Genomic DNA, 20,837 nt, shown 5'->3' on the forward strand with positions numbered 1-20,837 from the left:
TTGTTGTGGCTCAGCTGCTTAAGAACCCGACTAGTATCCATGAGGATGTGGGTTCAATCCCTGGCCTCGCTCAGTGAGTTAAGGCTCTTGCATTGCCACAAGCTGTGGTGTAGGTTGCAGATGCAGCTCAGGCGAGCATTGCTGTGGCTGTGGCGTAGGCCTCAGGTGGAACTCCGATTTGACCCCTAGCCTGGGAACTTCCACATGCTGCAGGTGTGGCCCTAAAAATAATAATAATAATAATAAAATGGGATAATTTATATGTACAACTTTAACAACATTCACTTATTCAAACCTTAATATATTGTAGACTTCTTTTCATATCACATATATACCTCTGATTTTTTTAAAAGGGCCTCTATGTTACTGCTTTAGACTATGATTCATTTAACCACCCCTCCATAAATAAACATACATTGTGTCCAAGGTTTTGCCATGTCACACTGTGCTACCATGAACATTGCTGTACTTCTTTCTGCAGTTGTGCTGGATTCCTCAAAGTGGAATTGGTGGGTGTGAGGTCATAGGGTCTGTACATTCGAAATTTGGGGCCAGTGGTGCCAAGTTGCTCTGCGAAGCGGTTGTATCAGTTCACATGTCCATCAGCAGGGCGGGCAAGGGCTCATTTCCTCACACACGTATGAGCATCATTTCTTCACCTACACCCTCTGCTCATCCTTGAAAATGTGCCTTCTGACTCTTAAAGTGGGCACCCGGGGAACATTTTGGTTCACTTCCTCAAAAGCCTATAGGTCTCTAACCAGTTTCCTCCCTGGCTGCAAAACAGTTGCTCCCTTTACTGTGGAGCAGGATTCACCCAAGAGCAACAAGCCTGTAGCCAGAGAACGGTAGAAATGCCTGCCATGTGCTCAAGGAGGAAGTTTGTGGTCCTCTGGAAGATGTCAAGCAGGTGACCTGGAGTTGCTGGCCAGTTGCAGTGTGGCACACGTCTCCCTTCATGCGTCAATGGCCACCCTTCCGAGGTGGTCATTCCAGAGAAGAGATGCTCGGAAGCAGCATTGCTGTGAGTGCAGGCTTTGGAGCCAGATGGCTTCCATGTAACCTTGGGCTAGTTAGCTAACTCAGTATCTTCCTCTGTAAAATGAGGTAGCAGCACCTAGCCTATTGGGTTATTTTGAGGGTTAACTGAGTACTTACAAAGCACTTAGAGCAGTGCATGCCACCTAGGAAATCACTTGTCAAATGTTAGCTGTTGTTGTTAATTATTTTAGCTTTGGGGAACTTTAAATCTTCCCTGTTCTCTTGCTGACCCAAGATCTGTTTTCAGTGGAGGCATTTAAGACTATAATTTGGGAGTTGCCCCTGTGGCACAGTGGATTAGGATCTGGTTTTTAGCTGTGGCCTGGATTGGATCCCTGGTCCCCAAACTTTAATGAGCCGCAGGCGCTTCCCTACCCCCCCCCAAAAGAATATAATTTGGTTCACTTCTTGGTACCAGCATCACTTTTCATATCATCAGTCTTGGCAATCAGATGACAGGTGTTGTGTCAGCAATTGTTTTTCAAATAATAAAGTATGAAATTGTTTATTCTTGTAGAAGGTAAGTTAAGATTTATGCTGTTATTCTGAGATGCACACCGTTGTACCCTCTTGAGTGAGAAAAAGAATAGGGGGTTACCACCAGCAAGGAAGTGTGCTATGGAGCTGTGGTTTGTCATTCGTTCTGACCACAGCGCTGGGCCACAGGCAGCTCTGTCTGCTCTCAGCACACGGTGTACTGTACGGAGCTGAGGGGCTCCCTGGGGCTTCTTGGCACCTGTCCCCAACCTCCATTTGGTACTTCCTGTTCTGAGGTGAGGGTGGTTTCTGAGGCTTTTTTTCTTCGTTTTTGTAATATAGCTTTATTGAGATATAATTCACATACCATAAAATTGATTCTAAAAGAGTGTACAATTTGGTGGGTTTTAGTGTATTCACAAGGTTGGGCCTCTGTCACCACTATCGAAATTCAAAACATTTTTATCATCCCAAAAAGAAATGCTATATCAGCAGTCGTTCCTCATCTCCCTCCCCGACCCCCCCAAGTCCCCGGTAGCCACTAATCTACTTTCTTTTTGGATTTGCCCATTCTGGACATTTCATATAAATGGAATCATATACCATGTGCTACTTTGTGCCTGGCTTCTTTCACTTCCCATTAGTAACATGTATCCATCAGTATGTTATTCATTTTTATGGCCAATTAATATTCTCTTGTATGGTTGTAACACATTTTATTTAGTCCTCAATTGATGGATATTTGGGCTTTTTGCACTTTTGGGGTATTAGGAATAATGCTGCTATGAACATGAATTGACAGGTTTTTGAGTGGACATACATGGTTTTTATTCTTTTGGGTATATACCTTGAAGTGGAATTGCTGAGTTGTACAGCCACTCTGTGTTTTACCTTTGAGGAACGCTAGCCTGTTTTCCGTAGTAGCTGCACCGTCATATAGCCCCACCAGCAGTATGTGAGGGTTTCAGTCTCCGCATCCTCTACAGCATAGCTCTGTCTTTTTTTTTTAAATTACAGCCATCCTCGTGGATGTAAAGTAGTAGCCCATTGTGGTTTTGATTTGCATTTTCCTAATAATGAGTCATGTTGAACATCTTTTTCATGTTCTTATTGGCCATTTATATAAGTTCTTTGGAGAAGTGTTGATTCAATCCTTTATTGTCTTTTTAGAGACCCTTATCTGACTGAAGGGACAGAGATCTTCTCATAGAAACCCAGTGAGTGACTGCCTAGGGGCAGATTTTTTTTTTTTTTGTCTTTTTTGGGCTGCACCCACAGCATATGGAGGTTCCCAGGCTAGGGGTTGAATCGGAGCTGTAGCCACCGGCCTACACCAGAGCCACAGCAACGAGGGATCCGAGCCTGGTCTGCAGCCTACACCACAGCTCACGGCAACGCCGGATCCTCGACCCACTGAGCAAGGCCAGGAAACGAACCTGCAACCTCATGGTTCCTAGTCGGATTTGTTAACCACTGCGCCACAACGAGAACTCCATTTTTTTTTTTTTTTTTTTTTTGGTCATTTTTGGGCCGCACCCACAGCATATGGAGGTTCCCAGGCTAAGGGTCTAATCGGAGCTGTAGCCGCCGGCCTATACCAGAGCCACAGCAACTCGGGATCTGAGCCACATCTGTGACCTACACCACAGCTCATGGCAACACTAGATCCTTAATTCAGTGAGTGAGGCCAGGGATCGAACCCGCAACCTCATGGTTCCTAGTCAGGTTCGTTAACCACTGTGCCATGATGGGAACTCCAGATTTTTTTTTTTTTTTTAATTTATTTAAACTAGACTCTGCCAGGCTCCGGCACTCTAGACCCAGCCATGACACCATCTATTCTCATGCCCCTGGGCCCGTTCCCTTATCTCTCTCAGCCTTCATTGCTTCTGTCAGCCTTGCCCAGAGACTGCTCCAAAGCAGCCATTTCTGTGATAAGAGGCCCATGTGGTCACAGAAGTCTGCCATCTCCTGTGGTGATTCACGTTGCATATACTTTACAGATAAGCCTCGAGGAAGAGCCCTACAGTGAGGAAGCCTATATGAAGCCCTTGTCAGATAAATGATTTGCAAATATTTCCTCCTATTCTTTGTTGTTGGGTTTTCTTTTTCTTTTTTCTTTTTTTCCTTTCACTTTCTTGATGGTATTCTTTGAAGCACAACTGTTTTAAGTTATTTATTTTTTTGCCACACCTGCAGCATGCAGAAGTTCCCTGGCTAGGGATCGAACTCTTGCCACAGCAGCAGCCCAAGCCACAGCAGTGACAACACCAGATCCTTTAACCACTAGGCCACCAGGGAACTCCAAAGCACAACTGTTTCTGATTTTGGTAAATTCCAGTTTATGTTTTTCTTTTGTCACATGCGCTTTTGGTGTTTCCTGGTTCTTTTAAGGGCTCTGTAAAGGTTAATATTATTTCGGATAAAAAAAAACGGACATTATTCAGAATAGAATCCTTTTTTTTTTTTTTTAATGGAGCATTTTAAATAATTACCAAAATAAAGTTAAAGAGAATGGTACAATGAACCACCATGTACCCATCTCCCAACTTTAGCGATTTAGTGTCTTGGTCAGTCTTATTTGATCTAAATCCACTTTCACTTCCATTCATCCCCAGCGAAATTATTTTGAAGGAAATTGCAGACTTCCTATCATTTCAACCATAAATAGTTCTGTCTGAATCTCTAAAAGATAATAAAAGGCCTCTGTTCCTGAACATAACTGCCCTCCCATTATCACACTCTAAAAAAGTGACAATAATTCCTTAATGTTATAGGAGAAGATCTTGCGTGTGAGACTTGAAATTGGATCCAGGGAAAAATGCTATTAGAAAATTCAGCTAATGATGACAGTTCTTCAGTTTTCATAAGTGATCAGCCCTCTTTAAGAGTTGCTCTACTTTAGACAAAGTGACTCCCCAGCAACACCCTTCAATCCTGTGAGTATTAAACATGCTCTTCCAACCACAGCTTTGTCTTTCTTACGTGAGCAGGTCTAGTGGTGAAGTTTAAATCAGGATGGCACCACCACTCCTCCACCGCCCCCCCCCCAAAAAAAAACCTTTGTCATTTTTTTTTTTTTTTTTTTGGACACACATATCCTTTCCCCACCTCTGCTCAGTATATAAAGTCACAAGTTAACTGAGGACTTTTGCCCTCAATTTCTAGTGTAGGCAGAATTTTTGGAGAAATCCTGTTCTTATCTGAGATTGCACAAATGTACAGAGAAACCTGGGAAAATGAGGAGGCCCCTGCCTGGATATCTTCTCTTTCAGCTCCCCAGGGCATAAGCTGGGTGTCCCCATCTCATGCCTGGCTGACCGTGCCTGCCCTCAAGGTTCAGTATTGGTGGCTTTCACAGCAGATGAGCAATGTGGCTGGGGGCAATGCAGCGTAGAATTTGGAGGCTGAAAGACACTGCAAATAATGATGCTATTAACAGATGTTCAGCAAGAGAGGCTGTGCTGTTTGAAATGTTGGAGATTTAGGGTTGAACAGGCTTCTGCTTTACTGAGGGGCTCTTCAGAGGCTTAACTGTAGCATACATGCATCGTGAATCTCCAAAAGGGAGGTCAAACTTCAACCACATGGGTCTCTTATCGCAGAAATGGCTGCCTCGGAGCTGTCTCTGGGCAATGCTGATAGACATAAGGAAGGCTCAGAGGTGAAGTAAGTAGCCCAGCGTCATGAAAAGAGACGGTGTCATGGCGAGGTCTAGAGTACTGGGGCTCCGAGACAGTCTAATTTAAAAAAAATCTGCCCCTCGGCAGTCACTGACTGGGATTCCGTGGGAAGACCTCCCATCCCTTCAGTCAGAAACTAGGTCTAGGCCTAGGTCACCTCACATTTTCAGACATTTGGTGTACTGTCTGGCAAGTGGGGACAGTAATAACTGCCTGACCCCATCACCAGCTGATAAAGGAACAGTGAAAAAGGATGTGAAAGTAGTTTATGAACCTTGGATTCTCTGCAGGGATGATGCTTTTTGTGTCTCCCATTGGTGAGCACCAGCTTTTCTGCAATACTGCTCACACCTGGCCACGAATGTGCATCTTGAGCAGAGTGAAGGACTTTGGAACTGTGAATGCAAGTGTGAAGATGTTGGCACCTGCTGCTTGTTTTTCAGGGCGGGATCGTGGCTTGCTCGGACTTCTTGCAGTGGTGGGGGATACTCTTTAAAAGGCCCTTCCAGCGTTCCCCTCCCTAAGCTTTAGTAGTGTTTCTGCCCACTTCTCCTTTGCTCTAGTGCTTTCTTCATGATTAGGACCCCAGGTCAAGGTTTTTTTGTTTGTTTGTTTGTTTTTGCCTTTTAGGACTGCTCGCACGGCATGTGGAGGTTCCCAGGCTAGGGGTCCAGCTGGAGCTACATCTGCCGGCCACAGCCACAGCCAGAGCCACCCTGGATCTGAGCCGCATCCGTGACCTACACCACAGCTCACGCAATGCCGGATCCTTAATGCACTGAGCAAGGCCAGGGATCGAACCCAAAACCTCATGGTTCCTAGTTGGGTTTGTTTCTGCTACGCTACAACAGGAACTCTTCAAGGTATTTTTGAAGTGGTTTCCTTAGTGCTGTCATCCTATGTTGCCTCACTGGCTACTGCCTAGGAATACCAGGGGCAGATGTGGCCCCCGGTGGGGGGGTTATGTGACGAAAGGTCCAGCGTTCCCCGCATTTAGTGTGGTTCCCTCTCTAGTTTCATCACCTTCGGTCATCATTTTACTGAGGGGGTAGGCATGCGTGTCCCAGGAGTTTCTCCACTCCCTACCACTTACGGGAGGGATAAATCATCTTACTGTTTTCTGCTGGTGTTTTTGACCATGAAAACTTATACCTGGAGTAGATTTGGTTACCAAATAGCCCAAGGAAGGAGGAGATAATATTTGATATACATAAGGTCCAGGAAATGAGGGAAGGCCTGGTGCCAAGAGCTGTGTTTCCAACTAGGCCTTATTAAGTTTCACAATCCTTTAAGCAAAAAAAAAAAAAGGCAACTTCCAGGTGTTGTTAATGAAGTTTTCTGGTAAACAGGAGACAAAACCAGGAACTGCTTCATCCCCTTCCCCATAACTGAAAACTTGTTGGGGGAGGGTTAGATCACATCAGAGCTCTACCTTGTTTTGTTTTGTTTTTTGTCTTTTTCTAGGGCTGCACCCGTGGCATATGGAGGTTCCCAGGCTGGGGGTCTAATCAGAGCCGTAGCTGCCAGCCTACACCACAGCCACAGCAACTCGGAATCCGAGTCACATCTTTGACCTACACCACAGCTCAAGGCAATGCCGGATTCTTAACCCACTGAGCGAGGCCAGGGATCGATCCTGAATCCTCATGAATACTAGTCAGGTTCATAACCCGCTGAATCACAATGGGAATTCTCTGGCTTCATTTTTATGATCTTCTCTTTATTTTTATTTATTTATTTTTGTCTTTGTTAGGGCTGTACCTATTGGCATATGGAGGTTCCCAGGCTAGGGGTCCAATCAGAGCTGTAGCTGCTGGCCCACGCCAGAGCCACAGCAGCGCAGGATCCGAGCCACGTCTGTGACCTACACCACAGCTCACGGCAATGCTGGATCCTTAACCCACTGAGCGAGGCCAGGGATTGAACATGCATCCTCATAGATGCTAATCGGATTCATTTCCGCTGAGCCACGACAGGAACTCCCTTTGATCTTCTCTTTAGTTGTTAGTTCTCTTCATCCATGTAACCATCTTTTCTTGAGGGCCTGCTTTGTGCAGAGACATTGCCTGGTACTGCAAGGAACACAGAAATGAAAGTTACGCATCTTGCCCTTAAGTGGCCTATACTATGGAAGAGAAGATAGGGAGTTCCCGTCGTGGCGCAGTGGTTAACGAATCCGACTAGGAACCATGAGGTTGCAGGTTCGATCCCTGCCCTTGCTCAGTGGGTTAACGATCCGGCGTTGCCGTGAGCTGTGGTGTAGGTTGCAGACGCGGCTCGGATCCCGCGTTGCTGTGGCCTTGGCGTAGGTCAGTGGCTACAGCTCTGATTAGACCCCTAGCCTGGGAACCTCCATATGCCGCAGGAGCGGCCCAAGAAATAGCAAAAAAAAAAAAAAGAGAAGATAGGCCTGAGAAGAAATAATTTTGCTGAGTTTATGAGCACATAAAAAAGTGAGTGGATTTTCCTATAAAAGCACAACCAAGGAGTTCCCGTCGTGGCACAGTGGTTAACGAATCCGACTAGGAACCATGAGGAACCATGAGGTTGAGGGTTCGGTCCCTGTTCTTGCTCAGTGGGTTAACGATCCGGCTTTGCCCTGAGCTGTGGTGTAGGTTGCAGACTTAGCTCGGATCCCGAGTTGCTGTGGCTCTGGCGTAGGCCGGTGGCTACAGCTCCAATTAGGCCCCAAGCCTGGAAACCTCCATATGCCGAGGGAGCAGCCCAAGAAATAGCAAAAAGACCAAAAAAAAAAAAAAAAAAAAAAAAAAAAAAAAGCACAACCAAGATGATCTCTCCCTGGACAGTGTGTGTGATTGCTCTTATGATTTTGTACCCAGAGCACCCAGAGCTGATTCCAGGGACTCAGAGTTGAGGTACATTTTAATGAAATGACCTTGATGTTAGGGCCGGCCACCATTTCACTGGAAATGGAGCCTGAGTCGCTCTTTGTCATGCTGCAAACTTAAATAAAGGTGAAAGATGGAGTTCCTGTCATGGCGCAGTGGTTAACGAATCCGACTAGGAACCATGAGGTTGCGGGTTTGATCCCTGGCCCTGCTCAGTGGGTTAACGATCCGGCGTTGCCGTGAGCTGTGGTGTAGGTTGCAGACGCAGCTTGGATCCTGCGTTGCTGTGGCTCTGGTGTAGGCCGGAGGTCCGCAGCTCCAATTCGACCCCTAGCCTGAGAACCTCTATATGCTGCGGGAGCAGCCCAAGAAATGGCAAAAAAGACTAAATAAATAAATAAATAAATGAATAATAAATAAAGGTGAAAGATGAAATCAGATTTAGTGGCGATCTTGAAGACTAATTTTCCTAAATGGAGTTCTCTTTTCAAGTCACATGTGAGTATCATGTAGTTGACGTGACCTGTATGTATGTGTGTCTCTTTTTTTTCTTATTCTAATCTTTGGTCTAGAGACCAATTTGTGAGGAGACATGAAATGTTTCTGGGGACAGCCCTGAGTTGTATCTTGCTGGTTTTCTTGTAATTCTTGGCTCCTTTCCAGTTTAGTTGAGGTCGAACTGTTTTTAGGGCAGGAAAAGTGAACCTAGCATTTTGGTACAAAAACAAACAAAGCTGCTGTTGTACTTGCTAAAGCTAAAGTTGCATATCCGGCAGCAGCCCATTAACCATCAGTGAGAGCCCGCTGTCAGTGGTGCGTTTCAGAGACCCCCAGACTCTCCAGAGAGGGCGGTAAATGTTCGTTCATGAAGGTAATAAATATTGGTGGAGTGATTGTTCAACACAAAAGGATTTTTTTTCTTTCTTTTTTTTTTAAGCAAGCAAGCAAAGTCTCTATTACAGGAAAGCAAATAGCTCCCAGGACAGCTGGGAGGGGGGAGAAGAGTCCCCCTTTCTATTGTCTTATAAGGGTTTTTATCCCTTAAAGGTGGGGGGGGGGAAATACCAATGTGGAGTCCAGAAAGATGTGGGTTTTTTCCCACTGGCCTTGCCCAATTACTTATATCAGTCCTGGTCCGATAGGGGCCTTAGGGGAGAAAAGGATTTTCTCATTATCAGAGAAGCAAGAGGCAGAAAACCGTAAGAACCTGCTGTGAACTGGTTTTAGCTTCTGCTACTTTTATTTCTCTCTATTTAAAAGACTAATGCTGGGAGTTCTCGTTGTGGCTCTCATATGTATGATGATGCAGGTTCGATCTCTGGCCTCACTTGATGTGTTAAGCATCCAGCACTGCCTTGAGCTATGGTGTAGTTTGCAGATGCGGCTTGGATCTGGCGTTGCTGTGGCTGTGGCATAGGCTGGCAGCTCCAGCTCCAATTCTACCCCTACCTGGTGAACTTCCATATCCTGCTGGTGTGGCCCTAAAAAGAAGAAAAGAGTAAGGCTGTATGTACCGTAGACTGTACCATTGCCATGGTGTCTTCTCTTCCCCTCCCCCCTCCATAAAATCAGCTTCAAGATACATTATATTTTATTTTACTTTTTTTGTCTTTTTAGGGCCACACCCACAGCATATGGAGGTTCCCAGGCTAGGAGTCTACTTCGAGCTACAGCTGCCAGCCTACACCAGAGCCACAGCAACCTACACCACAGCTCGCAGCAATGCCGGATCTTTAACCCACTGAGCGAGGCCAGGGATCGAACCCACAACCTCATGGTTCCTAGTTGGATTCGTTTCCACTGCACCACAACAGGAACGCCAACATTTATCATATTTCATTAGTAAATATAATTAAACAAAGAGAAAGCCTACGATAATAAAATAGAAATTCCTGCCTTTGACATTCTTGGTGCTGCAGTAGTCATCAGAAAAAAAAAGTGTTCTGGTTAAAGGTAGTCAGTAGGAGTTCCTGTTGTGGCTCAGTGGTTAACGAGTCCAACTAGGAACCACGTGGTTGTGGGTTTGATCCCTGGGCTCGCTCAGTGGGTTAAGGATCCGGAGTTGCTGTGAGCTGTGGTGTAGGTCACAGACGCAGCTCAGATCCCAAGTTGCTGTGGCTCTGGCGTAGGCCGGTGGCTACAGCTCCGATTCGACCCCTAGCCTGGGAACCTCCATATGCTGCGGGAGCGGCCCTAGAAAAGGCCAAAAGACAAAGGGAAAAAAAAAAGTAGTCAGTAGATGTGTAGCAGCCTCTGCACTGTACCCCCTGCTGAGTTGAGCCTTATCTCTGCTTTTCTCAGATGCCTCGTGTGCCATAGTTGCCATGCTTTTGGTTATGCTTGGCCCTGCCTAGGGTGTTCTTCTCACCCAAACCTTATGCATTATTTAGTTATCTATCTCATGGTAAAACTTTCTTGGGCCATTCTGTCCCTCAGTGGCTTCCCTTCTGCAAGCTCTTGCACTCACTGCCTCTACTCCTCCCTCCCATTTATTACAGAGCGCCTGCCTTTGTTTCTGTGTCTGTTCTCTTTTCTCCCCAACTGGGTAATTGAATAAATAAATCCTCCAGGGCAAGACCAGTTTGTCCAGTAGTCGATCCTTCTCATCACCATGGTATATCCTGGGTGGCTGGATGTGACTGTGACTATCGGGTCATAAAAGAAGGGAGAGTGACAGAATGTCAAAATACTGGCTCCATGCGTGTTCAAGCCGTTTCGGAGCCATGCTGTCTCCGCTGCCCACTAGGTGTGTGCCCTTGAATGCGTTACCCAACTTCACTGAAGCTCATGTTTTTCATCTGTACAATATGAGAGATCAACATATGTTAGGATCCTCCCTCTCTAAATATATCATGGGGAGTTCCCATTGTGGTGAAGTGGAAATGAATCTGACTAGTTCCATGAGGATGAGGGTTGGATCCCTGGTGTTGTCTGCCGTGAGCTATGCCTAGGTCGAAGACACGGCTCGGATCCCATGTTGCTGTGGCTATGGCATAGGCTGGCAGCTGCAGCTCCGATTTGACCCCTAGCCTGGGAACTTCCATATGCCGCAAATGAGGCCCTAAAAAACCAAAAAATATATATAATTTGATGTTTAGCAGGTGATTACATTCTGTGGTTTAGGCCTGTTTGCCCAGCCATCTGGGAAGAGCAACAGTAGAGCATCCATAGGTTTTCGGCGATACCTTTAGAAGCAACAAGCCCTGTGACTTGTAGAGCTCCTTGCCCTGCTCTGCAACCCGGAGAGGTGTGTTTTCTTGCCTCAGCAGGCTTGCTACACGTCTGCCTTTGTCCAGCCCCAGGACACAGATAAACTGTCTTCTTGGTCTCTGGCAGCTGAGCCGTCCTTAACATTTCCATTTGGCAAGCTTCTGCAAATCTTTGTGCTGGGCTCGGAATTCTTCCCATGGCATTCCCCAGAATAATTACGTCAGGATCCTTTTATTGATGTCCAGCCTCACATTCGTGCTATGACAATGTCTTGGTTTGACTTTTACTGTGGCACTCACGTTGGTTTGGAGTTTGAGTTAGTATTCATTTCTGTCTGTTTGGGGAACTCTCAGGCATTTAAATGTGTTTATGCACAACCTGAGAAAGATAAGGTGTTCTGTGTCTGCCTAGCAGCCTCTCCCCAAAGCTCCTGGAAGTCAAAAGCTTTAGGTCTGGAGATTATCTCCTGCCCTAGAAGCCTGGCAGTTGCTGTCCTGTTCTCACAAAACCCTCTTTCTAAAGATTCCTTGATTGCGAAATTAGAAACCCAGGGCTCTCAGCCCTAGTCTCTTAGCCTCAGCTAGCCAGATGACGAGCAGGTCACCAGGTTTCCTGAGAGCCAAGATGTGGAAAGTCTTCCACGCCAACTTGTTCCTTGTGTGGGGACCAGTTGTGTGTTGGGGTCACATGAGAGCTTTAGGACTTTCCCAATCATCCTGAGTCAGAATGGGGGTCCTGGAGCCTGAGGACTCTGATGCTACACATGGGAACACCACCGTCAGGTCCAGTGTAAGTGACAGTCTTAGGAACAGGGTTCTGGAGCACTGACCAGGGACTTGCATGTCTCCTCAACATTTACCTGGCCCTCAATTCTAGTTTTTGCCTATTGGTAAGTTCTGGTCTCATGTCATGACGCCTATATTACTATAAAGGAAAGAGTCTTTGGAATCAGAGACTTCCAGTCCTTGCTCTTCCACTGGCAGCTGTGTGACCTTGGACAAGGTCTCCACATGCCTCAGTTTCTGCAGCTGAACAATAACAATAATAATACCTACGTCTTGGGATTATTGTCATATTAACATGTTGGTTAAATGGCGTTCCTAACACAGAGGCTGGCTCATTGTCAGTCCTGAACAATTAACTGTCCCTGCCTCTGTCCTAGAATTTAAAGATTTTATTATTATTATTATTTTTTTAAAAATTTTTGTCTTTTTGCTATTTCTTGGGCCGCTCCCGCAGCATATGGAGGTTCCCAGGCTAGGGGTTGAATCGGAGCTGCGGACCTCCGGCCTACACCAGAGCCACAGCAACGTGGGATCCGAGCCGCGTCTGCAACCTACACCACAGCTCACGGCAACGCCGGATCGTTAACCACTGAGCAGGGGCAGGGACCGAACCCGCAACCTCATGGTTCCTAGTCGGATTCGTTAACCACTGCACCACGACGGGAACTCCAGAATTTAAAGATTTTAAATTCAGAGGCTGCCTAGAAAAAAAACGTTGCCAAGAGATTCTTAAATCTGCTAGAGTGAAGGAATGAATTCCATGAGCCATGAACATATATGCTCTTGCAGTATGTCTTCTTAAGTAATAAGTTAATCAGAATCCAAAGGATTTCAGCATTACTGTCTTTGTGGGTTCTGTGAACTGGGAAGGAGGGGCCTGGGTCAGTGGAATGATGTCTCAGACACTGCTTGGGGCCATGAACAGTTGTTAAAATGGCAACATTTTGACAGCATAATCTTGCTTAATTCTGGCTTAGTGTGACTCTTCCTTTTTTTTTTTTTTTAAAGTTGATGAATTCAACATTGAGCTAAATTCTGCATTGTCAAGCAGATGACTAAAATGATTTGAGGAAGGATTTGACTTAGCTTTGGTCCACCACGTATGAGCCTGGGCCACTTACATAAAAGAACCCTTTTTTCTCCAGACTAGCAGAAATTGCTAATTATCATCTTGCCTCTTAAATCCCAAAAGTGACTACTTTGTCCCGGGGTTGTGGTGCTATTTGTCAGGCATGGCAAAAAAGTGAACACATCTTCCTGGGAATGCCTGCATTTGCCAACTCAGCTTCTTTTTCTCCCCATCCCCCAAATCTTTGTGCTCAATGAGGGTTGGTCAGGGACGAGGGGGCACAAGGAGATCAGTGAGAAAGAAGCCATTCTCAGCCATCACTTGGTTGGCGTATAATGATGTGCTTGGTGTAATGTTTGGGGTTTAATGCTGCCTTCCATACAGGAATTTATAATCTTGTGAGAAGATAAAAGTAGACAAATGGTGATCAGAAACACTTGTCTTGAGGAGCATCCATAAAAGGATGGTTCATTAGGTTCCAAGGAAATGGGGACGCCGAGGATGCAATTTTGATACTTCAGATTGAACTTTCACAAGATTACTTTTCAATTTCTAATAATTTTGTTGCAGTTCCACTTATTCACAGATGGCGGCTAATGAGTAGAAAGGTGGACTGTTGGCTTAGTGCATTAGAGCACGGGTTCTTGTCTGTTTTGCTCATGGCAGTATCACTGGTGCCTGGCACACTATGGGTGTTCAGTAGGTGTGGAATGAATGAATGAATAAGTACGTTTATGCCATGTTCTCCTTCTGTAGAGCTGCAGGTGTCCCTCTTTCTTGTTAGGTAGGTTCAGACTAGAGAAGCCCAGGAGGGACTGAGGATGCCCTTTCCTCCAGTGTGATAGGTGGTCGGCGGTTGCCAGGGGAACCCAGGAAAGGAAAGGAGGGCCTTGAAAGCAGCATCTTCCCTCTTCTGAGAGCTGGGGACGGTGGGGGCTGTGCCTCTGTGTCCAGGCCTGCCTGTCTGGCAGTTTGGCCTGTGTGTGAGGGTGGTAGCAAGGCATGGAATAGACAGGACAACCACATCTTGAGAATACATATTTGCTGAAGAATGGCTCCCCGATCCAAACACCTGCAGCAGCAGAAGCCACTTCACCCCTCTTTTCTCCAGAGCAATGAGGCTGTGGTGTGTGTGTGTGTACTTCCAGGAAATGGCCCAGCTGGCTGGGCTCATTCATTTCCTTGTCGGGAAAGTCGATGTGACCTTGACCGTCAGTGGGAGACATTGTGTGTCTGGCCAGATTCTCAAATGATTGAAAAGTACTTTTGGCAACTCACCTCGCTGTCGGTATTATATGCTGCTTATTGTCCTTGGTGCAGGTGAAAGATACTAATTTGCAAGAGTCATTTCTGATTTACCTGGGTCTGCCCAGCACAGTGCCAGTCCCACGGGGGCTCTCAATAAATATCACTGAAAGAAAATTGCTGCAGAAAATAAAAAAGATGAGACGTACTTGCTTTGAGTGATGGAAATAGAATTAATTTGCAGCCTCAGAAGTTATTAGAAAGTAACTTTGGGCTTATAAAGTTCCTCTGAAGACTACGCTCCTTTGAGAGTCATTACTTCAAGTCCAAATCCAGGCACAGACTGTTGCTAGTGTTGTCTTTAGTAGAGGGTTCGGGGCTGGAGAGAGTGGCTGACACCTGCTGTTTCGGGAAGGGTGGCCAGATGAGAGCTGGCTTACACCACTGACTGGGAAAAGTCAGATGAGGACGCCAACCCCAGGGCCTTTGCTTCTTTTGCAAAAGCTTGCTGTTAGAGAGCCATTTTCTCCATAAACTGAGCTTAGGACAAATCTAAGGTGGTGAACTTTTCAGAAGCAGGGGTTGGGTTTAAATATAGACCATCTGCTTCACTGGCAACTTGGAGGCTGTGGTGGGACTTGTTGTACCTTTTGTAAGACAAGTGAGGAAAGATGTTGGCACCTGTACATGCTGGGTTTGTTTATGAAATATAAACTCTCCTGTCGGAGCGAGGGCTCGAGAGGTCAGCAGCCAAGGTAGCATGTCCTACCTTAACTGGGGAAAAGGTGCCCCTCCAAGCCCTCTTTTTGAATTGCATCCATTTCTAGAGAAAGTGGGAACAGCCATAGTGCACTGTTATTTATTGCGCAGCAGCTCTGGCAGGGGTGGGGGTGAAAAAGTTTCTCTGAAACTGACAGCCACTGGGCTTCATTTTCTTTCCCAAGGAAGAGAGACAATACCTTGGGAGCTATTAGAATCCGGTCATTATTCAGAGAAACATAGCTCTTTTCAGCCTTAGAGACCTGATTTATGTACAGCCCAGGCTGCTCAGAGCTGAGGGGAGCTGATGGGAAGCGGGCGTTGCAGGCTCCAGCCCTAGGTGGGTCCAGGGCTGGCGGCGTAGGTTTGCAGCACATCCTTCTCAGTATTCCACAGCAGCTGTCTGGAGTTTTTTCTGCCGTGCCTGAACTGATGTCATTTCCCCCTTGGCAGACAGCTTCAGCTTTGCTGCGTCTGAGATATGTCACGAGAAGGTGGGGGTGGGTCGGAGCCAGGCGGTGGGGGGGGGAGCAGCGAGGAGAGCAGGAGGGAGAGTGCCTGCTTGGGCCCAGGACTCTGTTTACTTTCTCTTCTTTGCTAAGGAAGGCGGGTTAATCGGGACTGCTGAGCACCAGGCCCACCAGGGCTCGTGCTCTTTCCAAGACCGTAACTTTTAAAAAGCCCTTTGTTCCCAACGTTAGTGTGGACGATGCTCTTGCAGGATGCCTTTCCTTTTGGGTCTTAGACAGGTAATTGAACTGGTGGTCCGTGGCTCGGGTTCGGGAAGGGAAGAGGGGTGGGAGCTTATTCATCGTGCTGCTGCTTTGGGTGGAGGAAACCTTTTAGAAAATGTCTCTCACTGACAACAGGCCGGCTCCCATACAGAATTTTCCAGCCTGCCCTTCCTGCTTGCTCGTTGCTCCTTACTTCCAGCACCACCGTATCCTTAATCGCCTACCTCCCCGCGGTCTCTGGGGCCGTGCGTTCGGATTTTCCATGAGACACCGTAAAACCGTTGCCAAAAGCTGTGCGGAGGAAACAGTTGAGCGGTGAGGCCAGGGAGGGGGCGAGGCAGAGAGGGATCTTGATCAAAACCGCTTTGATTCCTTCTCCATTTTGCTCTGGCTAGTTAGCAGAGCTTTCTTCACAGTGCTCTGGTTCTGGAGAGATGCAGAGTTGGGGCGGGGGGGCCCTCTTTCAAAGCGAAGGGCTCCCAGAGGCAGGCTTTCTCCTTTTAAGCATGCGGTCAAGGCTGCGTGGCCGAGGGGCAGCCTGCCTGCCTCAGAGGGATGGGGGGGGCGCCGACCACATTTTGGCCTCCCTGACCGGTCGCTCAGAGCCAGCAGACTCCTGTGGCAGAGCCTTGATTGCTTTGCCGGAGGGGCACAGAGTTGCAGCCGGTAACCCAGAGGGCGGAAGGAGAAAACAGTAGCGAGTGACCAACTGCGGTCTTCCGCGAACACAGCTGTTGCCAACTATTTGTTCCAGGGCTTCTGGGAGCGGGGCCACCCCCGCCCCCTCTTTGGTCCGAGAGGCATGTCTGTGTCGGAATGTGTAACTGTAACCAGCCGTGCTGTAAGAGGGGGTGGGGACAGACGCACACCCTCTACTGCCCGTTCCTGGGTGAGGAAACGCCACAGAGGTGCTCAAACCAGAAGCCTTCGAGAGTCGAGAGTCGCGAGTCGCGGCCAGGGAGCGCTGGTTTAACCTCACGGTAGAAAAGTGCTGGGGGAGCCATTCTCCCCTGGGTTGCGTGAAATTCTTTTCAAAGTCAGCTTCTCTGAAAAGCGCCGCACTCCTCCGTTACTGCTTCTTCAGTGTCCCTTTGAGGCAACCCAGAGGCCGGGGGATGGGGGGGGGCGGGGGGGGAGCCTTATTTGAGCACCTCCTCTGTCCCCAGGAAAGGCTGCCCTTTTAGCTCATGGCAGAGGGAGCCCCAGTGAAGATTATGAGCAGCGTTGAAAATAGGATGGATGAAGCATTCCATGCTTTGTCAGCAGGTGAGGGGGGCGGGGAGAGCGGCTGCAAAGTGCCTGATACAGTGGAAAGAGCAGGGCTGGCGAGCCAGAAAGACCTGCCTTCATGTTCTGGCACCCCACCAGCGGCTCAGAAGGCTGCTTCGTTGCGCTGAACCTCATCTTCAGAGTGGACATAATAAAGCCCGCTGGACAAGTTAGTGGGAAGATTGCACAAAAGAATGTGTTTCAGACTTTAGCACCTTGGATGGCTGAGTCTAGGCCTTGAGTAAAAACGGAACTATTATTTGTATCTGCTAAAGGGTGTGAGGCTAAAGGATGCAGGGGACCGGGAAGCCAGAAGACTGGGTTTCTTTACAGAGGTGAAGGGCATAGTGGGCAGGAGCTCTCGCCTTAGGATTTGGTCACTGTCCTTGTGCTTTGACTGAGACTGAGGAGGCCGTCACTCACTGTGTCCATACCATTTACTGTTAACCTCAAGTATTGAGGTATCACAAAGAAGTGGGATCGTGTCCAGGAACCTCCACTCAGTTAAGAGAGGGGATGCAGCGGGGGTGGAGTGAAGGACTGGGTTGGTTGTGGGGAACATCTCAGAGGACCTTTGTTCTTAAATCTGGATGGGTTCCTGGTAGAGAGCTGGCCCAGAGGGCCTCTCGAAGGCCCTTTCTGCCCTAGGCTTCTGCGGCTCAAACTTTGCCTATAAAAACCCTTGCGTATTTTTGGTTACATAATTTTGTATATTTCTAGCATTTCTGTGTCTGACAGTGTAACTATGTTCTTGGAGCTCTGTAAAAGCCAGCCTTCTAAAGATTACTTGGTGATACTTCTGTTTCTAAAAAAATGACACAACGTATATGCTGTATAATCTTTATCATACATCATATATGTGTGCTTTTAAATATCATTTCCCTCTCAATCCACAGAACAGCCCAGTTTTATGTGGTGGCATGATGCTGTTTCTTCAGAGGTACATGCTGAGACTTATAGAGGTTAAGCCACTTGTCCAGGGTTGCTCAGCTAGTTAAGGAGCTGGTCATTTGTGGAGTGTGGTTTTTTTTAAAACCTAGGCCTTTTGATTCTAAAGCCTGGAGTTTTTCTCACTACCAGCAGTGTATTGCCCAGTGTCTGCGAGAGTGGGGTTGGATTACTGCATTGTTGCAGTTGGGACATATTTTCAGAAGGTTCTTTCCAGGTGGCCCAGGTGCCAAATAAGACACTGCTTGTCTCCGAGTGCCCATTTGCATTTCACTCTGTGGAAGAGTCTCATGCCTGAAGCATCTACTGAGTAATGCCGCTGCATGGAGATTTTGAACACAAGGAATGCAAACCTGGCACAAAGGATAAATAAAGCACAAGCCTTTTCCCCGGGAGTTCACACTCTGATGCAATAGTTCTCAAATGCATAAAAATCACCTGGGAGTAGTGTCTTATTAACATGTAGATTCAGCAGGTGTGGAACCAGGGCCCAGGAATATGCATTTCTATTAAGGTCCCCAGGTGGTTCGTACCCAAGGCTACACCTTGAGAGACCTCTCCACCACCCCCTGCACTTTCGTAGTTCGGAAAAAATTACATGAGAATGGGTAACCCTGCGACAGAGATGGCCCCCTGCCCCCCTCGGGGCCTAGGATAACAGAGAGCAGGAAAATGTCTCAGTCAGGCTGGGGGAGGGGGGTGGGCAATGGAAGGCTTTCCTGAGAAGGTGTTATCTGATCCGAGTCTTGAAGGATGAGTAGGAGTTTACCAGACATACGAGCTAGGGAAAGAACATTCGAGACAGATCAGGTTGGGAGTGTTTTTGTTTTCTCCTGTGGATGAGAAGGAAAACTGTCATCTGTGAGTCCTGGTATTAAGTATGGCTGAGACAAGACAAAGACCTTGGTTCACCAAGTATTAGTGTCCTTTAGACACAGAAGAGGAGGAAAACACGAAGAGCCTTCCATCTAATAATGAGTATGGTCTGAATTCAGTGTCTGTAAAGGACAGATAGCCCTTAGGCTGTATTAGTTCTCGCACTTCAGGGACAATTAAGACAGTTTCCTGGAAGCTACAGTGTCAACTAGTGACTAGTCTTTTTTGTTCCTAGAGCACCTAAGTTCAAAAGAGAGATTGTACAACTGCAAATGTAATACATTCATTGAGTAATTAAAAAGTTAAAAAAAAAAAAAAAAAAGGAGAGTCCCCTGCCAAGCTCTCTGGCCATGGCAACAAGTGCCGAATTTTAGATCCAACACGCAGGTGAGCAGGCCATCCCTTTATTACCTGGCGAGATCAGAAAATGAGTTTTCTGCTTAAGAGGAAGTCCATCATGTATACCTAACAGATGGATTCCTGATTTTCAGAGAACAAGATTGCAACAGAATGTTCTTGGTCTGTTGATTTGAACGATTCTATTTCATGTTTAATTCAGAAGGTATTGGTTTTATAATGCTGGAGACTTCTCATGACCAGCATCTCCATCTGAAGTTATCGCACACCTGTTCTACTCAAAGCGTGATGTGGAGAGAAAGGTAGAAACTCTCTCTCTGGCCTCACAGTCAGACAGGGGACGTAGCACAAGCGCGCAGGTGGCGGTGAGTGACATTAGGAACAGAGTGCTGCAGGTCAGAGGTGTGAAAAGTTGGCTTTCGCAGGTGATCTTTTCCACAGTCCAGCTGCTGCACTGTAGGTGAGTGGAAGGACCCCTTGATGGCAAGTGCTATTCGATGATGCAGGCTAGATCCGTCAAGATGGAAATTAAGACCCTGCACCCTGGAATGTTGCTTTTCTCGGTGGGGAGCATTGTCCTCCAGATTGTCCTCATCGATGATGTGAGATAATCCCTGATGCTAGAAATGAATAATCCCCAGCGAATTGGGATCCTTCTAGGTCATTGTGCCCTCGCCCGTGTTGGAATGTCATGGGTGGAGGCACAGGGGGCAGCTGCTGGCCTAGAGGGCTGTTTGTATTCCTGAAAGGGGCAGCTGGCACCCGCAGGCCCCTGCTCTCAGCCTGATGCTGAATGCGACAGGGTAACCAGCATGCTCGCTGGACGCAGAAGGAGATCTTCGGGGCTCCCAAGGACAGCACTGAAAGAGCTGCAGTGGAAGCCAACCTGGAGCTGCAAGGAGGGAGCCATGACTAGGGAGAGGCCAGAGGCAATTTGCCAACTTCTAACTTAACTCCTACACTGCTGAATATCAACCAACATTGACTTGACATGTCTGTTATTTCATCATGACAGCCACCCACGAGGTGGGAGTTCTTACCTCCTTTCTCCTATGAGGCAACCGAAACCCAAAGGGTTATCCGCTTGAGATCACAAAGCTACATGTGGCTCTGGAGGCCAGGTCTCCTCAGTGTTGCCCCTGGTGTGGTACCTGCTCTTCCAGTCGCCATTACCCTCTGGTGTGTGTTTAGTTAACCTCTCTACCAAGGTCAGGACAGGTGTTAAACAAGACCCTGCCTGGAAGGGAACTGGCTGTGTATAATAACGCAGCAAACACCACGGTGACACTTGTTTGTTCTACCAGAGGTGGAAGCTAAAATTCTCATTGGAATTGATTTGTAGATACGTGTGAAAACTGCCAGTTTGCTTACTGTCATGTAACAGCGAGAAAGGGTGGTTCATATCCAAGCCCTCTCGGGTGACTTTTGAAACCCCCAACCATCTCTGTTGCAAGAAGCTGCTTTTTTAGAGGAATGTGCTTGTTTTTCATCACATTTCTGTTATCAAAGCAAAGAGAAAGCAGCGGACTGGACAG

General features: G+C 47.2%; 1 protein-coding gene across 5 annotated transcripts in view; it reads left to right on the forward strand.

Annotated features, from left to right (window-relative positions):
- WBP1L (WW domain binding protein 1 like) overlaps window positions 1-20,837 on the forward strand; it is a 62,807-nt gene that overhangs the window by 11,376 nt on the left and 30,594 nt on the right. For 2 of the 5 annotated variants that reach the window (XR_002338749.1, XM_005657452.3), the window contains exon 1: window positions 12,690-15,867. The exons of 2 other annotated variants lie outside the window; for them this stretch is intronic. Coding sequence is in view for 2 of the 3 variants with exons in the window: in XM_005657452.3 (XP_005657509.1) it covers window positions 15,841-15,867 (27 nt within the window). In the remaining variant the exon portion in view is untranslated. Of the gene's footprint in view, window positions 1-12,689; window positions 15,868-15,909; window positions 17,119-20,837 lie in introns of those variants that run through there. One more of the 5 variants, XM_021073473.1, reaches the window with a different exon arrangement.

The sequence above is a fragment of the Sus scrofa genome, chromosome 14, assembly GCF_000003025.6.
Source record: "Sus scrofa isolate TJ Tabasco breed Duroc chromosome 14, Sscrofa11.1, whole genome shotgun sequence".
Lineage (NCBI taxonomy): Eukaryota > Metazoa > Chordata > Mammalia > Artiodactyla > Suidae > Sus > Sus scrofa.